This window comes from Calidris pugnax, unplaced genomic scaffold (assembly GCF_001431845.1).
Source record: "Calidris pugnax isolate Ruff unplaced genomic scaffold, ASM143184v1 scaffold58, whole genome shotgun sequence".
NCBI lineage: Eukaryota > Metazoa > Chordata > Aves > Charadriiformes > Scolopacidae > Calidris > Calidris pugnax.
In genome coordinates, this window is record NW_015090868.1 from 2,081,525 (window position 1) to 2,100,088 (window position 18,564).

Sequence of the window (18,564 nt, forward strand, 5' to 3'; positions counted from 1 at the left end):
GAGGCCATCTCTGCCCATTGTGTGGCCTTCCCCAACGTGTGTCCTACTCAGGAAGCACCAACTTCTTTATCTCCTCCATATCTGAGGGAAAACAACCAAGAAGATGACCTGAGAGTCGCAGCAATCTGAAATTATGTTCGCAGTTCCATGGAAAGTATTTTCTGATACGCAATTAACTAATTAGTTCAGAATATCACACTGTCTCCAGAACTGCACAGAACTTTGCAGCAGGAGTTGAAAACTTGAGTGGTTAAATCCATCTGCTGATCGTGGTAGAGCAAGAATTAAAGAACTTGCACAGTAAAAATTCTAAAGATTTTGATGATCTGAAACCTAAGCTGTAAATATCAAATAGCTTCTTTCACATATCATTTGGAGAATCAATTGCTTGTGTATATTTGTCTCCATAGCCAACATACAGGGAATTGGAGGCTACCAGCTTGTGGCTCTAGGTATTTAGTCCTCCTCTTTCTAAGAGTTGCGAGAATCATGCCTAATGTTAACCAGGTTGGCCACCTGTAAGCTTGTGGAAGTTGACAGGACTGGGCTATTTTTATTATTACTGGCAGGGAAGCGGGAGGTCAGTAGGCAGATCCATCATAGAAAGCTACATCTGACAATTTTGGGATCTCCAAGAGAGCCAGGAGAGAGTGAAGCGAATGGCACAAGCTCCTCCTGTACAGAAATTTCCTCTGAAAGGTGATGTCATGGTGAAGAATAGAGTTATTCTTGATCACTTTGCTTTGAAATAATGGTAAGACAACTCTAAAGAAAACAACAATGAACAAAACAAGTTGCCATGTCACATTTTTCATGTTCCTTAAGCCTCTCAATATATAGCTTCAGTAATTAACTGTCACATCTGCTCTGTTTCCCCAGGAAGGTACCCAGACTGCAAAAACTTGTTTTGATAATTCTGCAATAGGGCTTTTTTTTTCTGCTTTTACTTCCCTAGGGTAAACTGGATGGTATATCTGTGTAACAATCACAGCAGTATTTCTTGTTCAGTCTCTAGATGCTTATATGTTTTTGAGTCTTAGTACTTAATATAGAGTAAGAGATTTAGAAAAATGAATATAATAGCTTCTAAGGCAGAGCAAATTTTTGTGAAATTATTTGATTGCAGCAATATTGCTTGGTTCTAATTAAATATGTTTCTTCATTTTAATTACCAAGTTATAATTGGAATTGAGGTTTTTCTTCCTAGTTAGATTCAATACTTCCAAGCAAGATTTCTATGCTCACCAGAAGTACTGTGGAGCAGCTTATACCTCAAAATTGGGCCCAAAAAGCTTGAATGGCTGTAGAGTTTTTAGAATGTGTTCAAAATTTCTTATGTCAAGCTAATTTTTTTCTCAAGGCCAGGAGTCATGTTTGCAAAATTTACATCTGTTTCTGTTTGGATTTTCATTTTTGTGATCCTCCTGATGACAGGAGTTTATACAATTAATCCAGGTTTAGTTTAATCTGTAGATGACATTATTTTTGTTTCCTCTATACTGAATTCTGAGAGAGCACCAGTAAAGAGTACTGTGGGTGAAATTATCTGAGGGCAAGAGGTGATTTTTGCTTCCTCTGGTACTTTTAAACTGGGCCAATAAAAGGATTCTCTATAGTTATTTTTTGTACTGCTGCCCCTACATTAGAGTTTTAAAATTCAAATTTGGATCTTAAGAGTACTGAGGAGTTCAGGTTTGTAGGTTTGGGGCAGGCAAAAGCTGTCACATCATCTAGTCCAACTCCCCTGCTAAGCAGGATTAAGCAGGAGACTTTGCTAAAGTGGTGTTGGTGTTTGTGATGTCCTGCCCTCAGGGGCCAGCAAGGGCTGAATAATCTTAGAAACCCTAATTCAGGAAAAGAGAATCACATGCTTAACTTTAATATGATTTATTGCTTCCTTGGGCTGGAAGCTCACTGTAGCCCTGGGCTTTAGTGGCTGACTAGGATGGGGCGAGGCAAAGCTCTTCAGGAAATTCTAGAAGGAAAAGACACTCATGTAGATATCAGAGCTAATTATGGTAGGGCATGTTAAATTCAGTACTGGAAATGGACTGACTATCTGCTCTGTGTTCAAAGATTTAAAATTCCCATTGGCCTTCCTCCCCTCCATCTGAATGAATCTCTCAGCTGAAATGCAGCTCAAAGACTTACACAGCTTTTAAAAAGCTGCCGGTGCATACTTTGCTATTTTTAGTTTGTGTTTTGCTGCACTCCCTGAACTTCTTGGAGATCTGTGATGTCCTGAGCAGGTAGTTTGCAGAGATGTCTTCAAGTCAAGGTCCTTCTTCAGCTCCATCATCTTTATCCTTAAGTAGAAAGGGGAGCTGAACTCTCCTGTCATGGTTGGATGTTGTTTTCCACTGCAGGGTCCTGCTGAGGTTGCTTTTGTTGCTTTTTTTTTTTTTTTTTTTTTTTTTTTTTAGATAACTCAGGATAAAAAAATGTCATACAATGCTGGTTTGTATCTTACTCCTTTTCCATATTTCTTATGTTTGTATCTAAAAGTAAAACTTCTTCCCCAGAAAAAGAATGGTTCTGGGGATGAAGAAGAGTATGAAAAACATTTAACTTGTAGGCGAGTTTCACTGAAAAAAAAACCTTCTTCAAGACCTTTAAGCTGTTATTTCAATCTGCCTATATGTTTTACAGAAGGACAAATGCCGTAATTTTTAATGGCTATCTTGTTAGATCTGGAAGATATCATGTGCCATTATAATACTTTTATTGCTTATGTTACATAGGGGTATCTTTTATTGAGCCCATTAACGAAGTTGTTTATTCCTCGGAGAAACTTAAAGTATGGAAAATATGCAACTAGAGAATGTAATTTGAACAAAATTGTTTTCTGTAAAAAGGTTTCTTTGTACTTCTGCAGAATCCAGATAACCAATACAGTGCTTTATACCATAATACTGTTTATTATAATGTTTTATATAGTGTTCATGTATGGCACCATTTGTTTATTGTGTTAAATAGAAGTATTGCAAATATTATTTAAAATATTTATTATGTAAATATATAATACTATTAGTTGCTTCCATTACTAATCAGAGGAAGGATTACAGCCAATAAGATGAAAACATGTTCTGCACAATGTGACTTTCTTATTACAGGGCTCTGCGATTTTGTGGAGGTATGACTTACTGGTGCTGCTGTATTTTGTTATGAAGCACAGCTGTAATTTTCATATATTAAAGATTTCATAATGTAATGACTCTTTCACCCTCACAATACTGCTCCTGCTGAATTCCAAAGAAGCCTAAAATATAAGACACTTCCCTGCAAGAGCAGTTATTTAAAAATAAGGGAATCTTAAACTTGTGTTTGGTTTCAAAATCTCGGTGGCTATATAAATGTGTTGTGCTGTACTTCTTGTTTCAGTAACATTTGAAAAAATCCCAAACAAAAAAAAATCCACCAAAAAACATGGCTGCAGCTGAAAGGGATACTAACCAAAATATTCCCTCTGAGGTATTGTGTACTGATGATTCAGGTACTGTAAAAATAAATTATTTTTTTGGTTGGAAATTAAAGAGACAGAACACATTTTCATTTTATTTACAGAGGAAACCTCTCCCTTCCTCAAAAATTAACACAAAGAAACTGCTTATGCTTGTGTCTGAAAATTGCAGAGTTGATCAGGCTAGTCTTGCAGTTCCTTCTTAGCACAGATGGGTCTCCCAATGTCTGGAGCATCCTTGGTCACCTGGGCTAGTCCAAGTACTTGTCTAGGAAGGCTAACTTACAGGATTTGATTTTGTGTTTTTTCTCCTACTTCTCTCTCTTTTTTCTTTTTCCCACAGTGTTCAGCTTAATTCTAGTCTTCTGTGCAAAGAAGGGTCCTAGAAACTGGCTCTAAGAAGCAATACCATATTCAATTGATTTTGTCTTTCCTCTTTTAAGTGTAGGACTATTCAGTTCATTATATTTCTTAGCGCCTTGTTGAGGTGAATGTTCTTGCACTTCATGTCTGTGTATAGTTGTTTAATATACTTTATTGAGAGAGTTTTCCTGATACTGAACCTAAACTTTCTCTGGCAACATTTTGTCCTAGAAAACACTGAGAGCCCCCTAAACGACCCTACTCCTTTCATTCTTCTATAGTCTCACAGCAAAAATTAACAAAGTTTATTACTAAAAGGCAAACACATCTTTAAGCATGCAAAATATAATAATTTCTGTTCCCAAACTTGTGGGATTGCCTCTTCTAAGCTATAAAAAGAAGGCCTCCATAAGGAAATCTCCAGTGATGGAAAGAAACAATGGAAAACTAGATCATAAAGAAAACAATTCTTTTAGGTTCCAGTTCAAGAAGTTGCTGGAGGATAAACTAAACTGAATTCCTCAGTTGGGGTTTTGGTGTCTTAGTTGCATACATCATTAGTGAAAACAATACCATCTGTATATTTTACTTCTGTTGAAGTGCTATTAAATAGGCTGAAGACATCTTACTTCTTTTCCCTAGTTGTGTTCCCAGCTGCCCTCATGGAAACTAGCACCTTTCCAAGGAAACTGGTCCAGCAATTTCAGAATTAACAGAGCAGATAATAGAATTCAAAAGATTGTTACACGGAAATGAAATACACTCATCATCACCTATAGTTTAATAACTTGTAATTCATACTAAGTACATAAAGGAAATTGATATAGCCTTTGTGAAATCTAGGCAAAGCTGTAAATGGACAAGCCTACAATTCAGTCAGTTGAAAGAGAGTATCAATATGTATAAATGAAGAGATATTGAACATTCATATTGAAACCTTAATTCTAAAAAGCATAAAACATTTCCTAAGAAGACTGAAATGGCTCTTACTCTGCAGAGAAATCTGTTCTACATCAAACATTAGTTACAGAAGCAAACAATGCTTTCTCTGGCTTTAAAGGATTTATAATCTATATCATTTGAGTAAAATCTGGGGGAGCAACATCACCCAAGATCATTCCACCAATTGTGTTTATCAAATTAGCGCAATGGAACAGAGTCAGGATATTGACCTTTTTTATGAGAGCTTGCCTCTGTTGGTGACAGCAGGGTATATAAATAGTAGAAAGATTTTGGGGGGGGGAAAGACTTTGTTGTTTGTATTAGATGGTCGACTTAATTTTGGAATAGGTGTGGGTATTTTTAGATGCCTTTCCCTTTAGATGCAATTTCTCCTTAGGGTTTTAAGAAGCTTGGAAGAACTGTGCAATGGTAGCTCTTAGGAGTTAAAATTCTGCTGCAAGTTGCCCCCAGAGAAGTCATCATATAAACTCACGAACTGCCATTTCTCTGCTAATTTCATGACCTTGACTTCAGAAATCCCCAAATCCACAAGGCAGTGATTTTAATCTTTACTTAGGATTCACTTGTAGCTAATCTTGTTTAAATCCCCTCTGCCTCCTTATTTTTCTCCCCTTTCGTTTCTTTCTGTCAGCTCTTCATTCTCATCAGTTTGCCTTAAAGGCCCAGGGTGGATGAGTCAGTGATTCCAATCTGATCTGCTTAGATACCAATTCCCTTTTAGGGACGACAATATCATGCTTTAGCTCAGTAGGCAGTCATGCTTTTTGAGTGATTTTGACATCTAGAACTTTCTTTTATAAGATACTGACTGCTGCATTCTTCTCTCTGTTTCAGAAAAGCACGTTCTCCGGGGTCTTTTTAAAAACATATAAAACAACCCCAGCTCTTGACTGCACAGATATTACCAGACCAAGGAAGATTCAACCTGGTTTAATCTTGTATTGATCCCTTAGTTTCCTCTCTTGTCCACTTGTCAGTTGTTCATTCGTCTTTGGTCACCTGGATATGTATCTCCTCACCTCCTACCAGCCTTCTCCTCCTCCACGTTCCCAGGGATCTCCTACCACCGGCTCTGCCAGACCTCATGGCACTGAAGTTTGCTTTCATGTGACTTGATAGTTTGGTGGGAAGTTAGTACCGTATCTCTACCTTGTTAAATAAGGAAGAGACTGTAGGTATCTGCAATAAGACAGGCTGAAAAGCCACATCATCTGGTGAGGAGGAGACCTATCCTGCTGTCACCATAGCAGTACCTGAGTGCTCGAGCGGGCACAAGATGCTTCTGAAGCCCCATAAACACCACATTTGCTCTGTGGTCTGGAGCTACAACCACACACTCAGGTTAGGTGTCTCTCACTTGGAGGGGATAAGGAGGGAGAGAACATTTTTCTCCCTCCCTATTTCTCTCTTCGTCTAGAAAGCCAGGAGAAAGCTGGAAGGGTAACCCATGATTGGTGTTGTTTATTTTTTCAAATTGGCCAAAATATTGAAAATGCTTCTGTCTCTTTAAAATGGTGTGGTATTTTGTGCTGTGACTACTACTAAACGTGAAGTTATTGGAGTGAACAGAATAACTTCATGCGTGTTGAGGTGTGAGGTGACCTCATTATTCCTAAATCTGTTCCTGTTTTGTAGCATTTCTTATTCAGCTCTACTCTTTCAGCTGCTCGAGTGTTTTTATTTCTGCTCTGGTTGTGTAACAGAATTATTTTGAAATGTCAAAATCACGGCAACATAAGTTGGTTAGTTGAGCCAACCTGGTGGAAATTTAGCTGCTCATAGATAAGACAATAATGGATCAAGATTAAACAGGGTTTGTGGCTTAATAAGATAAGCAGCAACACTTCCCAGGTTTTACTGTGCTGCAAGGATGTTGATTAATACAAGAGATGCATCTTTCCAACAGAGAGTTCTGGTAAAGACATTCAAAAATCCCCATTTTTGTCTTTGGTTGCATAAAATCAGGGTTTCAGAGAGGTGTTGTGTTGAAAACTCTAGTTTCAGAAGAACATGTCGTGGGGAGCAGTGGTGGGCACTCTGCAATCAGTGATCGCTCCGGGGCAGAGGTGCACGTCCCTGGGGAGACTCTGCTCCCTTCAACCTTTTGTGTGTTTGCTGCTGCTGAGGACCTTGCTTTTGGGGCTGTTTGTCTGGAAATGGGGCCCCTGTAAACTAGTGAGGAAACTGAAAAATTATTTCTCAAAGTTCTCTCAGTGGGAACCAGGCAGCCTTGCTGGTCATTACCACATAGAGTTTACTTGAAGAAGCCAATTAGAACCATCGCAAATGCCATGTGTTGTTAAATTTCTTAAGCTAACTTGAGATTTTTTCCATTGGAAAACCAGCATTTAAAGGACAAATGAGAGACAAGAGGCCAACTATGTTACTTGAGAGCTCTCTTTATAGCCTCAGAGTGGTTCCTGTGGGATGTGTTTTGTCTAAATAATATATCCCATCTTTTGTACCATTAACCACCCTTCAGAAACTCCCTGGCTTCCAGTGAAGTTGGTTTTGCCTGGCTTATTGTCTGCCTCCCTCATTCACTCGATTTCTCTTACAAGCATCAATATTCTCCACTGACTGCATATAGCTTGGAGCACTTAATTGGAGTGGTAATCTGGGGGGTTTTTAACCAGCAGGTAAGTTTTCTGACCAAGCATGTTTCCTGAGTTAAAGGTCTAGTGCCCATGCCAAATCTATGGTTTCATTAATAACTTCCAATATCTACAATGACGTATAACAAGGTTTTAGCAAGCTCAGTGTCTCCGTTTCCTGTCGCATCCAAAATAGGTCAAGATGGAACATGAAGTCAGCTAAGCTGGGGAGAAGGGACAAACATTTCAGTTTGGCATCAGTGGGCGGCAGCGCTGCCAGTTCAGTGATGTGAATTATTTAATTATTCTCCGCAGAACAAAATGTAAAAACAAAACACCACATGTGCCTTAATATTTTTTTTTTTTTGTAATTGCCATGAATTGGAGTTGTTTGGGGATTAGCTAGGACCTTTTAAATTTCTACTGCATTACACTCTTCAGTTATTAAAACCTATTTTCATGTAAGTCAGTGGAAAGAAGCTTTATTTTTCCCTGTAAACTTTGACTGCACAGAATTACGTTTTGCCACTTCACTTTTTAATCCTCTTTCATTTAACGTTACAATGTGTAAATAAAGCTTGTGTTTCAATTTCCATCCCTGCTTGAACAGGGAAAGGCTGTGGCAGTGGTGGCAGGCAGTTTGGGTGTGACTGAGATAATGCTGATATTAGGAAGTTATAGGGAGAGTGGTTTCTACCTCTTCATTGTAGGACTGTCCACCACTTGTCTTCATGCATGTTGTCTGACTAAAGCTGGTCCTCAGCTGCTGTTACAAAAAAGTCCTTTGATAACCTTGTGTGATGATTAAACACTGCTAATCATCCTCAGATAGCAGATTGTCTGATGGTCATTCATGCATCTCCAACCTTGATGCTAGATTAGGCAGTCCCTCTCAGAGGTACCTCTTGACACCTATGCTTTTCAATATCATAGTGTTCATCTGTTGGTCTTCAAGTTGGATCAGAGTCATGGGGTTTGAAGTGATCAAACTGCAAAGGACTTGAATAGCTGCAGAATGTGCCCAGGGGAGTGACCACAGCTGTGATCCACAGAGTGTTTGCTCAGGTAGCCATGCAGCTTTTCTGATGGTCCTGAGCCCTACTGTAAGCTCTGGAGGTCTGAATCAGTCCTGGCTTGCTGGCTATCAGGAGGGAGGCTATTAAGATTTAGTGTAGGGCCACAGGGGGAAGACCTAAGGGGGCTCAGTAAAGTGATTTATTTGCTACAGGGGATCTTGGTCCTGTCAGCTGCTGGAATGGAGAAAACAGACCTTTGAGATGGGTGAAAAAGCCATGCATTTTGTCAGACCAGAGTAGTGTTATCTTTCTATTCGTCTTTTTCTTTTTTTTTTTTTTTTTTTTTTTTTTTTTTTTTTTTTTTTTTTTTTTTTTTTTTTTTTTTTTTTTTTTTTTTTTTTTTTTTTTTTTAGCTCTTTTTAATGAAAAGGGAAATTGGGTGAAAGCTATTCTCTTGGCTCCCGACAATGTTTCATTAATGAAATAAAACGTATCCCTAAAGAAAGAGGTTGCTAAAGTCATTATTATACTTAAGTCTTGATGTATCTGCCAAAAAAAAAAATTGGTGTGAGATACCTCAGAGGAGAGGGAGACAGGAAGATACAACTCAACTTTTTTATTTTATTTTTTCTCATTCTCAGTTTGGTCCCATTTGCCTGTGCTTTGGGGAAATGATTCTGTTCATCTGTACTTCCAGTTCTTAGCAAAATGCAGCTGCTAAGCAGCTTGGGATTCTTAAATGTTTCTCCAAACAAACTAATAATGTGTGTTTAATCGACTTTGTAAAGTAAGATTTAAAGAATCAGTATGTACAAAAGATTAATTAAAATTTTCCTCTGTTAAAAGCTTTACCTCAGTGACTTCAAAAGCCTCTGTGATGGATATACAAGTGCTAACAATCTCTGTTTATACCAGAAGATAATCATAAACTTCTTTAGTTCCACACTAAAAAAGTAAAATCTTACTCTAGATCCTGAGCTTCGTGAGAAGCACTTTTTTTTGGTCAAAACATGTTTGGGATGTAAAGGCCTAGGCTTAGCCACTTGTTGCTGGTCTTTGGGTAAAACTTGTATGATGTTGTTTTGAACCAACACCATGCAAGAATGGAAAAGACAGCATTGAAACATGTTATTTCCTGTTGAGGATTTTACTGCACTATAAGCTGCTTGGTTCCTGGGAGATTTGCAAATGAGACCACCCATTTGTATGCCAAACTGCAGACCTGGGAGCCTCACTTTACAGGGTCTATTTTCCCTTAAATCCTGGTTGCAAAGATCTATTCGTGGAAGACTGGCACCTCTGCGAAAGGAGCTACGGGAGCCATGGGAAGTTTTATCGAGAGCACAGAGAAGTACTGTAGCAGGCTTTGGCTCAGCCTGTGTTGACTGAGAACTGCATAATGAAGTCTTTTTTAGGTTTTATATTCAAAAGTTTATGGCTTTCTCAGGGGGATTTGCATCATTGTTACTTCTTTTATGACGATAATATAGGCTGCTTAATGTCTGTCTCCGTTTCGTGGTACCATAGGATGCTTCAGAAAACACTAGTGTCTGGCACAATTTTTCCTCTGAAAACACAGCCTCCAGGTTTCATGGCAGTTATTGACATTAAACTGTTCTTGTAAAATTAAAGTCATGGATGATAATATAATGACGGGGTTTTTTTATGACTTTATAAAATCTGCTGCTGTTATTCATAGCACCTTTAAATAGTTGCCTAATATTCCAGGTATATACCTTATTGCCCTTGTGGAAAAGGTAAGCTATTTTTGGCTTTGTAGCTGGGCAAGACTGAGCAAAAAGCAGTTATATAAACTAATGTACCAAAAGATTATCGCATGAAAGATCAGTCGGGAGGTCTTAGCTATCAGTCTGAAATCACCTTGGCTCTTGCTAGTTAAAACCTCCCTTAGCCTTTTCCACAGGGAGATCACTAAATAGAAAGAGAGTGCTGAAATACGTGCTCAGCTTGATTTGTAATGCTGTTACTACAAGCTTCCTATCATGTTACTGTATGTCCTTCAGCATTCTCTTAAAAACAGAAAAAAAAAAAAAAAAGCTAAACAAACCTTTCTCTTTGGTGATTTCACGGCTTTTGTTTCTTCCTCAGAGAAGATCAAGTCTGGAGTTTCTCTGACTTCGTCTGAAATTGTAGGCATGATCAATTTGTTTAAGAAACCTTGTAAGTACTTGACTGATTCTGTAGATTCTGGAGCACACGATGTCCTGTTGTTCGAAAGCTCACTGTTAAGTTTTCGTGGCTTATTCTGGAGTACTTTCAGCGGGGAGCTGGCTGAGGGGCAAATGTGCTGTGCTTATTGTTTTGAAGCAGGAGCTGCTGCTAATGTATGTGCTGCTTTTGTCCATTTTTATGGCAGTCGTCATACACAGCCTGTGTGTGAAGCGGAGTCAGTCCAAACCAAAGAGGTTATTCTGGTTGATGTTTTTGGCAGGTAATTCCCTGTGGCATCACTGGGAGCTACCTGCACCACTGTGGGAAACTCTGCTCCCCCAGTTTTTGCTATGTCAGATGCTGTGCCTTACTGTACCTTTTGAAATGGTCCTTTTAATTGATGGAAGCTTAGAATCTGTGGATTTAAATTTTGGCGTAAATAGAAAAGCATATTCTCGTTTAAGATCATCTGGATTATTTTTCAAAGTTGTCAAAAAGTTTGCTGTTTTTAAAGCTTACTGCTGTAGTTCTAATTTCAATAGGCTTTCCTACATTAGTTGTCAAATACTATCTTTCAATTGCACTGATACTAACCTACATTATTTCATTTTTATTTCTTGCATTGGATTTGTAGAGATTATTTGACAAATTCAGATATTTTTTTTTGAGTTAAATGATGCAAATGGACTGAAGCAGTATGAAGTTTGTAGCTTCGTGTAAACACCAAGCATGCTACCAAGCAGTTGTGCTGGATTAATGTGGTGTCCTTCTGTTCACCTCTCTGTCGATGGGGCTTGGGGAAGGGGAATGGGGGAGGAGGGTTTGGCCAAAATGTTTATTACAAGCGGGATTTACTTTCAACATGAGACGATGGTTAACATTTTAACATGACAAGAACTTTAGTCTGTTTTCAGGTTTTCTGATTATTTGTCTATTCCGGTTCAGCAGTAAATGGTATCTCTATTTCCACTGCATTTAATGATGTTCCACATGAGCTTGAGCTACTGAAAAGGTATTACGAAGGGAAAAGACTCTCACTTGATTCACTGACTGCCCTTCAGAACAAGGTGGGAAGTTCTCTGTCACCGATGGTCAGGGCAAATGCTCCACCAGGGAAAGAGAGTAGAGAGGAAGGAACGTACAAAAGCATTTATTTCTCAACAAGTTACTTAATGGGCTCTAATTACAGACTGAAAGGATGGAAGAAGTAAGAAGACTCACTTGCATGCACTATTGAAGAATTCATGTAGGAAGAAGAGACATAAGAGTTTGAAATACCTGGCTAGCTCTCTCTTGTCATCTGTTAATAATTCACATGGCCCTTTCATCTGTATTTTGTTGAGAAAAACAGAGTAGGCTTGAAATATAAAGAAGCTCTTAATTTCCTTTGTGAGGGAGTGGGAGTACAGCGTGTCCATTCAGAAAGAAAAGAATTTTCTTGTGTGAAGTTTTCAGGCTTTTTTTGTTTTCTTTTTGTGGGCAACTTCACCAGCGGTATTGTGGGAAGGAAACTCTGTTTCTTATGTGGCTTTTACACTTGTGTTAGTTATTATTAGTTAAGTCGTAACTGAGCTGCAAATTCCAGACCCAGACTTTCCCAGAATTTGGTGCTTGCTTTTGTAGAAAACAAATTATCACCAAATAAAATGGTGCATAACTGTCTTGTCTTATACTGGGTTTTGTGGTCAATCGCTGTATGGTACTACTGTAAAGACCTAAAAATCCCTGTCAGCCAGCTGTGGGGGATGAGTATGATGCAATGTCACATGAGTCTTCTCCCAAAGCTATTGTTTGGGGAAACCCACGTCCATGGTTGCTGCCTCCTTTAATAGAAAAAGGATTGGCTAAACTATATTTAGTTTTTCAGAGAATATTTGTGTTTAATGGATAGGATTAAAAGCAGAAAGGTAGGAAGTATCTACAGTTTGCCAACCTTCTAGCTGAGGTGAGTGATGGTATTTTTGGAAACCCTGGTAGTCTTGTTTGAAGAACATGCTTCTGCGCTAGAGCTTCATTTTGCCTTTGTTTTCAGTCCCTCTTCTGTATTAATATGTGTGATGGTTTCTGAACTTTCTCTCCCAAAGTGGGTAAAGAGAAAATTTAGAAAATATTATCGTATTTAAATCTTGTTGGTAATATCTTACTTTGGATATTTGTTTGATTCCTTTAGAAGTGTACAATTTATGTAAGAGATAAGTATGACTTACCTTCTGCATAAATGCTAGCAGAACTCTAAACAACGATAACGTGAACACAGGTGATGTACATGTCCACAGGTACTCTAGATAGGATAGCAAGGCTTTCTACACATGGAACATGAATTTTTAATAGCTTATGGGTGGAGACAGACACTAATTGGCTAACCCAGTCATTTGTAGCAAAGGCACTCATTATCTTTGTTTTTTAAGATTTCTTCCTAGTTGCCTTTCAGAAAAGTTGGAATGCGTGGTCTGACGGCCTGTCCTCATGGGTCAGGACTGAATTTCAAGTGACTCTTCTGCTCCTTGAGCAGACTGGCTGCTCTAGGAAACAACACTCAGCGAGGTGGAATTCTCATTTGCACCAACCTTGCCATGCCTGCATTCATTTTTCCTAATTACAAAACAACTTACACTTAATGAGTTGCAATTAATCAGTGCCTTTTGCTTTGCTACACGTATAAAATTATACTCACAGTAAAATGCTTCATGAACTAATTAGAGATCTCAACCCAGCGTAGCTGGGAGACTTCTGTCCTCTAGTTTACTGGTATCTTATTAAATAGGGAGATTAAAATCTTGTCTCCTCGTTCCAAAGATGCAATCTCTTCATGTTCTTCTGCTCCCATGGCAGACTACATTTAATTCTTATTCTGGAATGCTGTTCCCTAAATGGCGTGTCCTCTTTAGCCTCGTCCCATTTCACAATACAGCCTGCAGCGGGGATGACCAGCTGCTGCCTGGTTGGGTTTGTCCCAGCTGACTCCTCAGGTGCTGGAGGGTAATAAGAGGCTGACCCTGCAGAGGGTTCTCTGGTTAACCTGAAGAACTGGTACAAACAACCCCTACCCTTCTGGTGGCATGGTCCAGGAGGGCAGGGTGGAGAAGCACAGCTGTTCACAGCGAGGTCAGGTCCACAGAACTAACTAGCTCTGGCATGGAGCCTGTTCCTGCAGAAAAGAGTGGAGTCCTGCAAGGCTGCTTGCCCATCAACACCTCTAGGGGCTTACAGCTTTTTCCCCTCTGTAGAACTTGAAACAGAAACCAAGATGTTTTCAGAAAAGAAAATAAAAAAAAACCCCAAAAAACCACCAACAAAGCAAAATAAACTTCCTTCCCCCTGCAATTTGGGCTCATTCTGCTGGAGGAATCCAAGTGATGACTCTATGTAGATTACCCAGGACTGATGTCTCTGGAGCTGCTGCCTGGGTTCCTGGTATTCTGTGAGGAAGCACTCTGTTTCCATCACTGCTGTCTTTGGGAGGGTTGGTTTCATTGGGGGTTCTGAGGGCTTTTCTATGGGCAGTTCTTGTGGCAGATGCTATAGGTAAACAAACATTTGATGAATCTTCCTTGTGTCCTTCTCTGAGATGTAAGGTCTTGCATGAGTTTTTGCAGCCATCCTTTCAGCCCTCTTCCTTGGTCCCAGTTAAATTTCAGATCCTTTGGTTGAGAGGCTTTTGGCCTCTTTTACAGTGATGCACAGCACCTGTGGTGGCCATGCATGAATGTGCTGCCCCAGGTGCTGCCAGGATGGAGCACTCACCATCCAACAAGGCTGGCAGCTGAACCAGTTCCATGGATGTACACATGGCCGAGGCACCTCGGAGAGGAAGAGTAACAGGTAGATAACTTGCTTCAGTGTCTGTCCAGTGCCCCTTCCCACTTTGCCCTGAACATTTTATTTAAATAATATAGGGGAAAACACTTCGTTGTGCTTTTGAAAATACTTAGTAAAAATATTACTGTATTTTTAAGAGTAGTTCAAATATTTTTTTGTTACAAAGTAGTGAAATCTCATAGAATCATAGAATTGTCTAGGTTGGAAGGGACATTTCAGATCACCATTTCTCTCTTATTTTCTACTTTTTGGTTAAGTGGTTATCCAGATACTATCTGCATTGCCTTGCCATTCCTGGAGCTTTAGAATACAAATTGGGTGATGCTCTTTTAGGAGTGTGTTTGCCAAAACCTGCTTGAACACCTTTCAGTTACATATTTGTGACTAAATTCTGTGATTTCTGAACTAACACCCTTGAAGCAAGTAGCAGCTGCCCTCCTATTAATGACTATGGATATATAATGCCAGGTAGCTATGTGTATTTTTTCCAGGTTGCTTTTTTTTTTCCAGATTCACCAGTGATCTGCAATATGTAAGTACACAATAATTTTCATGTACAGAAACGTAAGGGTCTGTGCTCATCTTCATTTAGCATTTGTTGGAATGTTAATAAAACAGTGAATTCTCAGGCAGTATAGCAGATTATTTGTCACTAGTTAATTTTCAGTTTATAGTCTGAAATACTTAAACTCAAACCTGTTTGTGTGAGTCAGTCAGCCAGAGAGCAGATACACATAGTACTAACCATGAGTAAAGAAAGCAGCTAGAGTTGCATTTGCCCAGAGTAGTGTTTTCTGCAAAGAAATTGTGAACAATCCATATCCTGGCATATATGTCTTGTCTCTACCATCAGGTTTAAAAACACTGATAAATCAAGCCAGACTGAAAACCAGATGATTTGGTCTTTGGACACATCTCTGTCTCCTATTTTGTTCTGGTGCAGTGTGGTTGGGGATTTTATGGTTTGGCACCAAATAATTTACAGCAGAAAAGCAGGAAAAGGAGGAACTGGTGTTCCTCCTGCGATTTAGACATACCCTCTGGTGAAAAATCCTGGAGAAAATGTTGTTCTGCATTGGCATTACAATGTGTTCCTGCCCCATGACTGGCGACTTTTCTTTCTTCCATATGCAAGACCTAGTCTTTAAAAGTGAAGAAGGGACGAAAGGGTGGGAGAAACCTGAGCTTAACTTGTACACTGTGCAAAGTTACCTTCATATAACTGACAGTGCTGTCATTTCATATACCTAAATTAAATGGTTCTTTCCTCTGGCTGTCCTGGGTGGGTGTTACTGTGCATATGGCTTTTGGGCTTTAGCTCTGCTGTTTGAAGAAGTATCGAGATTAGCACAGTCATTTAGAGCATCAGGATTTTTCCAAGAATGCAGTAGAAAACCTGGTATGAGGATCTAGGGATCTGAGGGAGGGCAAACACAGAGCATTGGAATGACTATTCTCAACACCTAGGACGTTTGGCTATACATGTTAATTTTCCCCTTCTGTATGCCATGATTAAAAAGACTGCCCACAGTGCAAAGCAACAACTACTGTTGTTTCCACTTGACAAATCTTTCAGAAATGATAGTGTGAGGAAGGTTTGAAGAAGTGCAACTTGGACCTGCTTCGAGATGCTTTGCAGTATCTCAGCTTCAAAACGCATCAAGGAGAGAGATGTGTGTATCTCTTGAGGCTAGCTGGTCACATATTGGAAACTGATTATTTTTATAAACTTTTCTTTTGGCTTGTTTATTATTTTTGTACAGTTACAATTCTTTCAAACTTGCATGTGCTGCTGTAGCGCTGGGAGGTGCTTTTCAGAGATGGAAGAACAGCTTCAGCCACTGAACATTTTCTCTAGAACATAGTCTAGATAAATTAAGAATAGATATAAGGCAAGAAAAAAAGGTTAAAACTTGATGAGCACTCACCTCTTTCCTCTGCCCCCACCCCTTTCCCATGTTTACTCTCTGGGATTTCTTTGACAGTGATTGCTCTTGAGCCTTGAGTTATACAAGTAGAGAAGAGGTATCAGGAGAAGGAGTGTTTTATGCAGGCCAGCAGGAAGCCTATGTGCCAGAGAAATCCTTAGGGAAGAGGGCTAAATACAGTATGGTCAGCACATACTCCCCCTGAATCTCACTTTGAACTTCCCTTAACTGGACAGGCAGGGTACCCACTCCTCTACCAAGTTGCTTGCAGGGATCCAAAATGTGCTTCAGCACCTGGGAAACAAGTTCTCAGAGCTGCTGAAAGGGTCAGACCCTGGCATTAGTTAGTACTAGCAGCAGAATTTCTGCTTCTTGCTCTTATCGCTATTCTGGAAGAGCTGGAGGGTACCTCATCTGCCAGAGGGCACCCTGGACAAGTGACATCTTCTGGAATGATGCTGCATCAGGGGACGCTGCACTTGGCTGGTCCCCTGGGCTTTTACAGCTGCTGTAGCCCCTCAGAGAACAACAGACACAATCTACGGAGCGTCCTTCCAAGGCTTATAAACAGCCTGCTTGAATATTTTTCATTTTTGGATCCGTGTTGATGTCATATCCTAGAATCTACAATGCCTTAATTTCCCTTGGCGGTAGTTACTCTTAAACATTCTCACCAGCACAGGAAATCTTGTGCTTTGCCTGGCCACCTGAGTCCCCCCCATTCCGTTTCATTCTGGAACATCATAAATGGTGAATAAATACCCATGGTGGCAGGCGATGTTGGAGAGAAAGTGCTATCTCCCTTCTCAGTGATGTTTAATCATGTCCAACTCATGTGGCTAAATTTCATGTATTTCAGCAGTTTAGTGGTGGTAGTACTTCATCATCTCAGCACAGTGGGACGGTGTGTGATTAGTGCAACCAGTCACATCCTGGTCTGGCAAATCCTCGCCTGGAACTCAACCAGCATGACAATAGGAAATAGTTTTTTCTCTTTTTCTCTTTTCTAGATATGTTTTAAAAGGAAATGCCTGGTTGTCCTAGTTCAGGGATAGCATTTAGATGTTTTAAAAATGTTTAGGTTTCTAAATACTTGAGTATTATCTCCCTATGGCTGCTTCTCTTCTTTAAATTTGCCTCTTCATGAGTAATTAATTTTCTTCTATCATCATAAAATAGAACAAATAGGGGGAGATTTCACTTAGCATCACAGTAGTAGCTAAGATTTTTTCCCATTTTGATGGTACAGATTTTATAATGAACCTTTTCTTGATATTTCTATTTGTGGTGTTCGTACAGATACCTTACTTGGTTGACATTTAAAATAACACTCCTTCTACTTATTAGTGTTTTATATTAATAAATATACCCAATGTCAGCCAAATAAATTCAATGACAACATACATATTTTTGAGTATTTTCTGAAGTGAACATTGTTAGTTTTGCAAAGATCAGAAGAAAAATATTCAAGAGATTTTTATTTCTTAGATATCTATAGGGCAGTCTGAAAAATTTCATCAGATTTTTCTGAGGTTACTAGTTAATAAGTGTTTCTGGTGATGTCCTGTTTCTCTGTTTTAATTTCGGAAAACAAAGGCAAACCATGATCACCTCAATTCTTCAGTTGCCTCCAAATAGCAAATGCTCCACTGAAAATACATTAATTGTATTAGTTTTGGTGTGTGTTCTCACCTTTTCTTTCTCTCTTAATAAATAGTAGCAGGGAAATATCTTCTTATTCTGTGTATTTTATTACATTGATGACAAGATGAGGAATTGTGTTAATTTTAAGCTCCTCTTCCAAAGCAGATCTAGTGTTTAAGAAAGTTGTCAGAACTTCAGCCCTAACCCTTACATTCTTCTTCCTGCAACAAAAATGTCTTACGCACGTCTTGTGTCAGTGCTTGGCCTGGGTGGAGAAGATAATTAGAATGACCAATTTTGCATTTTTGTCTCCATGGTCTGTTTAACTGCTCAAAATCTTGCTACTGAAATTGCTGGCTACAGCAGCTCAGCTTGAGTTTTCCTTGTCAGTTTTTCTGTTTTTCTCAACAGTCGAGTCAATACTGAGATACCATTTCATCCTGAATCCCATAGTAGTCTATGTTACAAAAATCAGCAATTTCAGAAATAGGTGGAAATGACCATCTATCCTTGGCCCTCAGAAAATCCGCCGCAGTCTGGAAAACCAGTGTGTCAGCAGGGGAGGTAAAAGTGGAGTACTGTACTTTGTGGAGCACGGAGGTGAC

The 18,564-nt window shown here is 39.3% G+C and overlaps 1 protein-coding gene across 5 annotated transcripts in view; it reads left to right on the plus strand.

Moving 5' to 3' along the window:
• KIAA1211 (KIAA1211 ortholog) overlaps positions 1–18,564 on the plus strand; it is a 134,468-nt gene that overhangs the window by 63,390 nt on the left and 52,514 nt on the right. For 4 of the 5 annotated variants that reach the window (XM_014945572.1, XM_014945573.1, XM_014945574.1 and 1 more), the window contains exon 3: positions 10,506–10,577. The exons of the other annotated variant lie outside the window; for it this stretch is intronic. In XM_014945572.1, coding sequence (XP_014801058.1) covers positions 10,553–10,577 — 25 coding nt within the window. In that variant the 5' untranslated portion in view covers positions 10,506–10,552. The remainder of the gene's footprint in view (positions 1–10,505; positions 10,578–18,564) is intronic. 5 annotated transcript variants of the gene reach the window in all.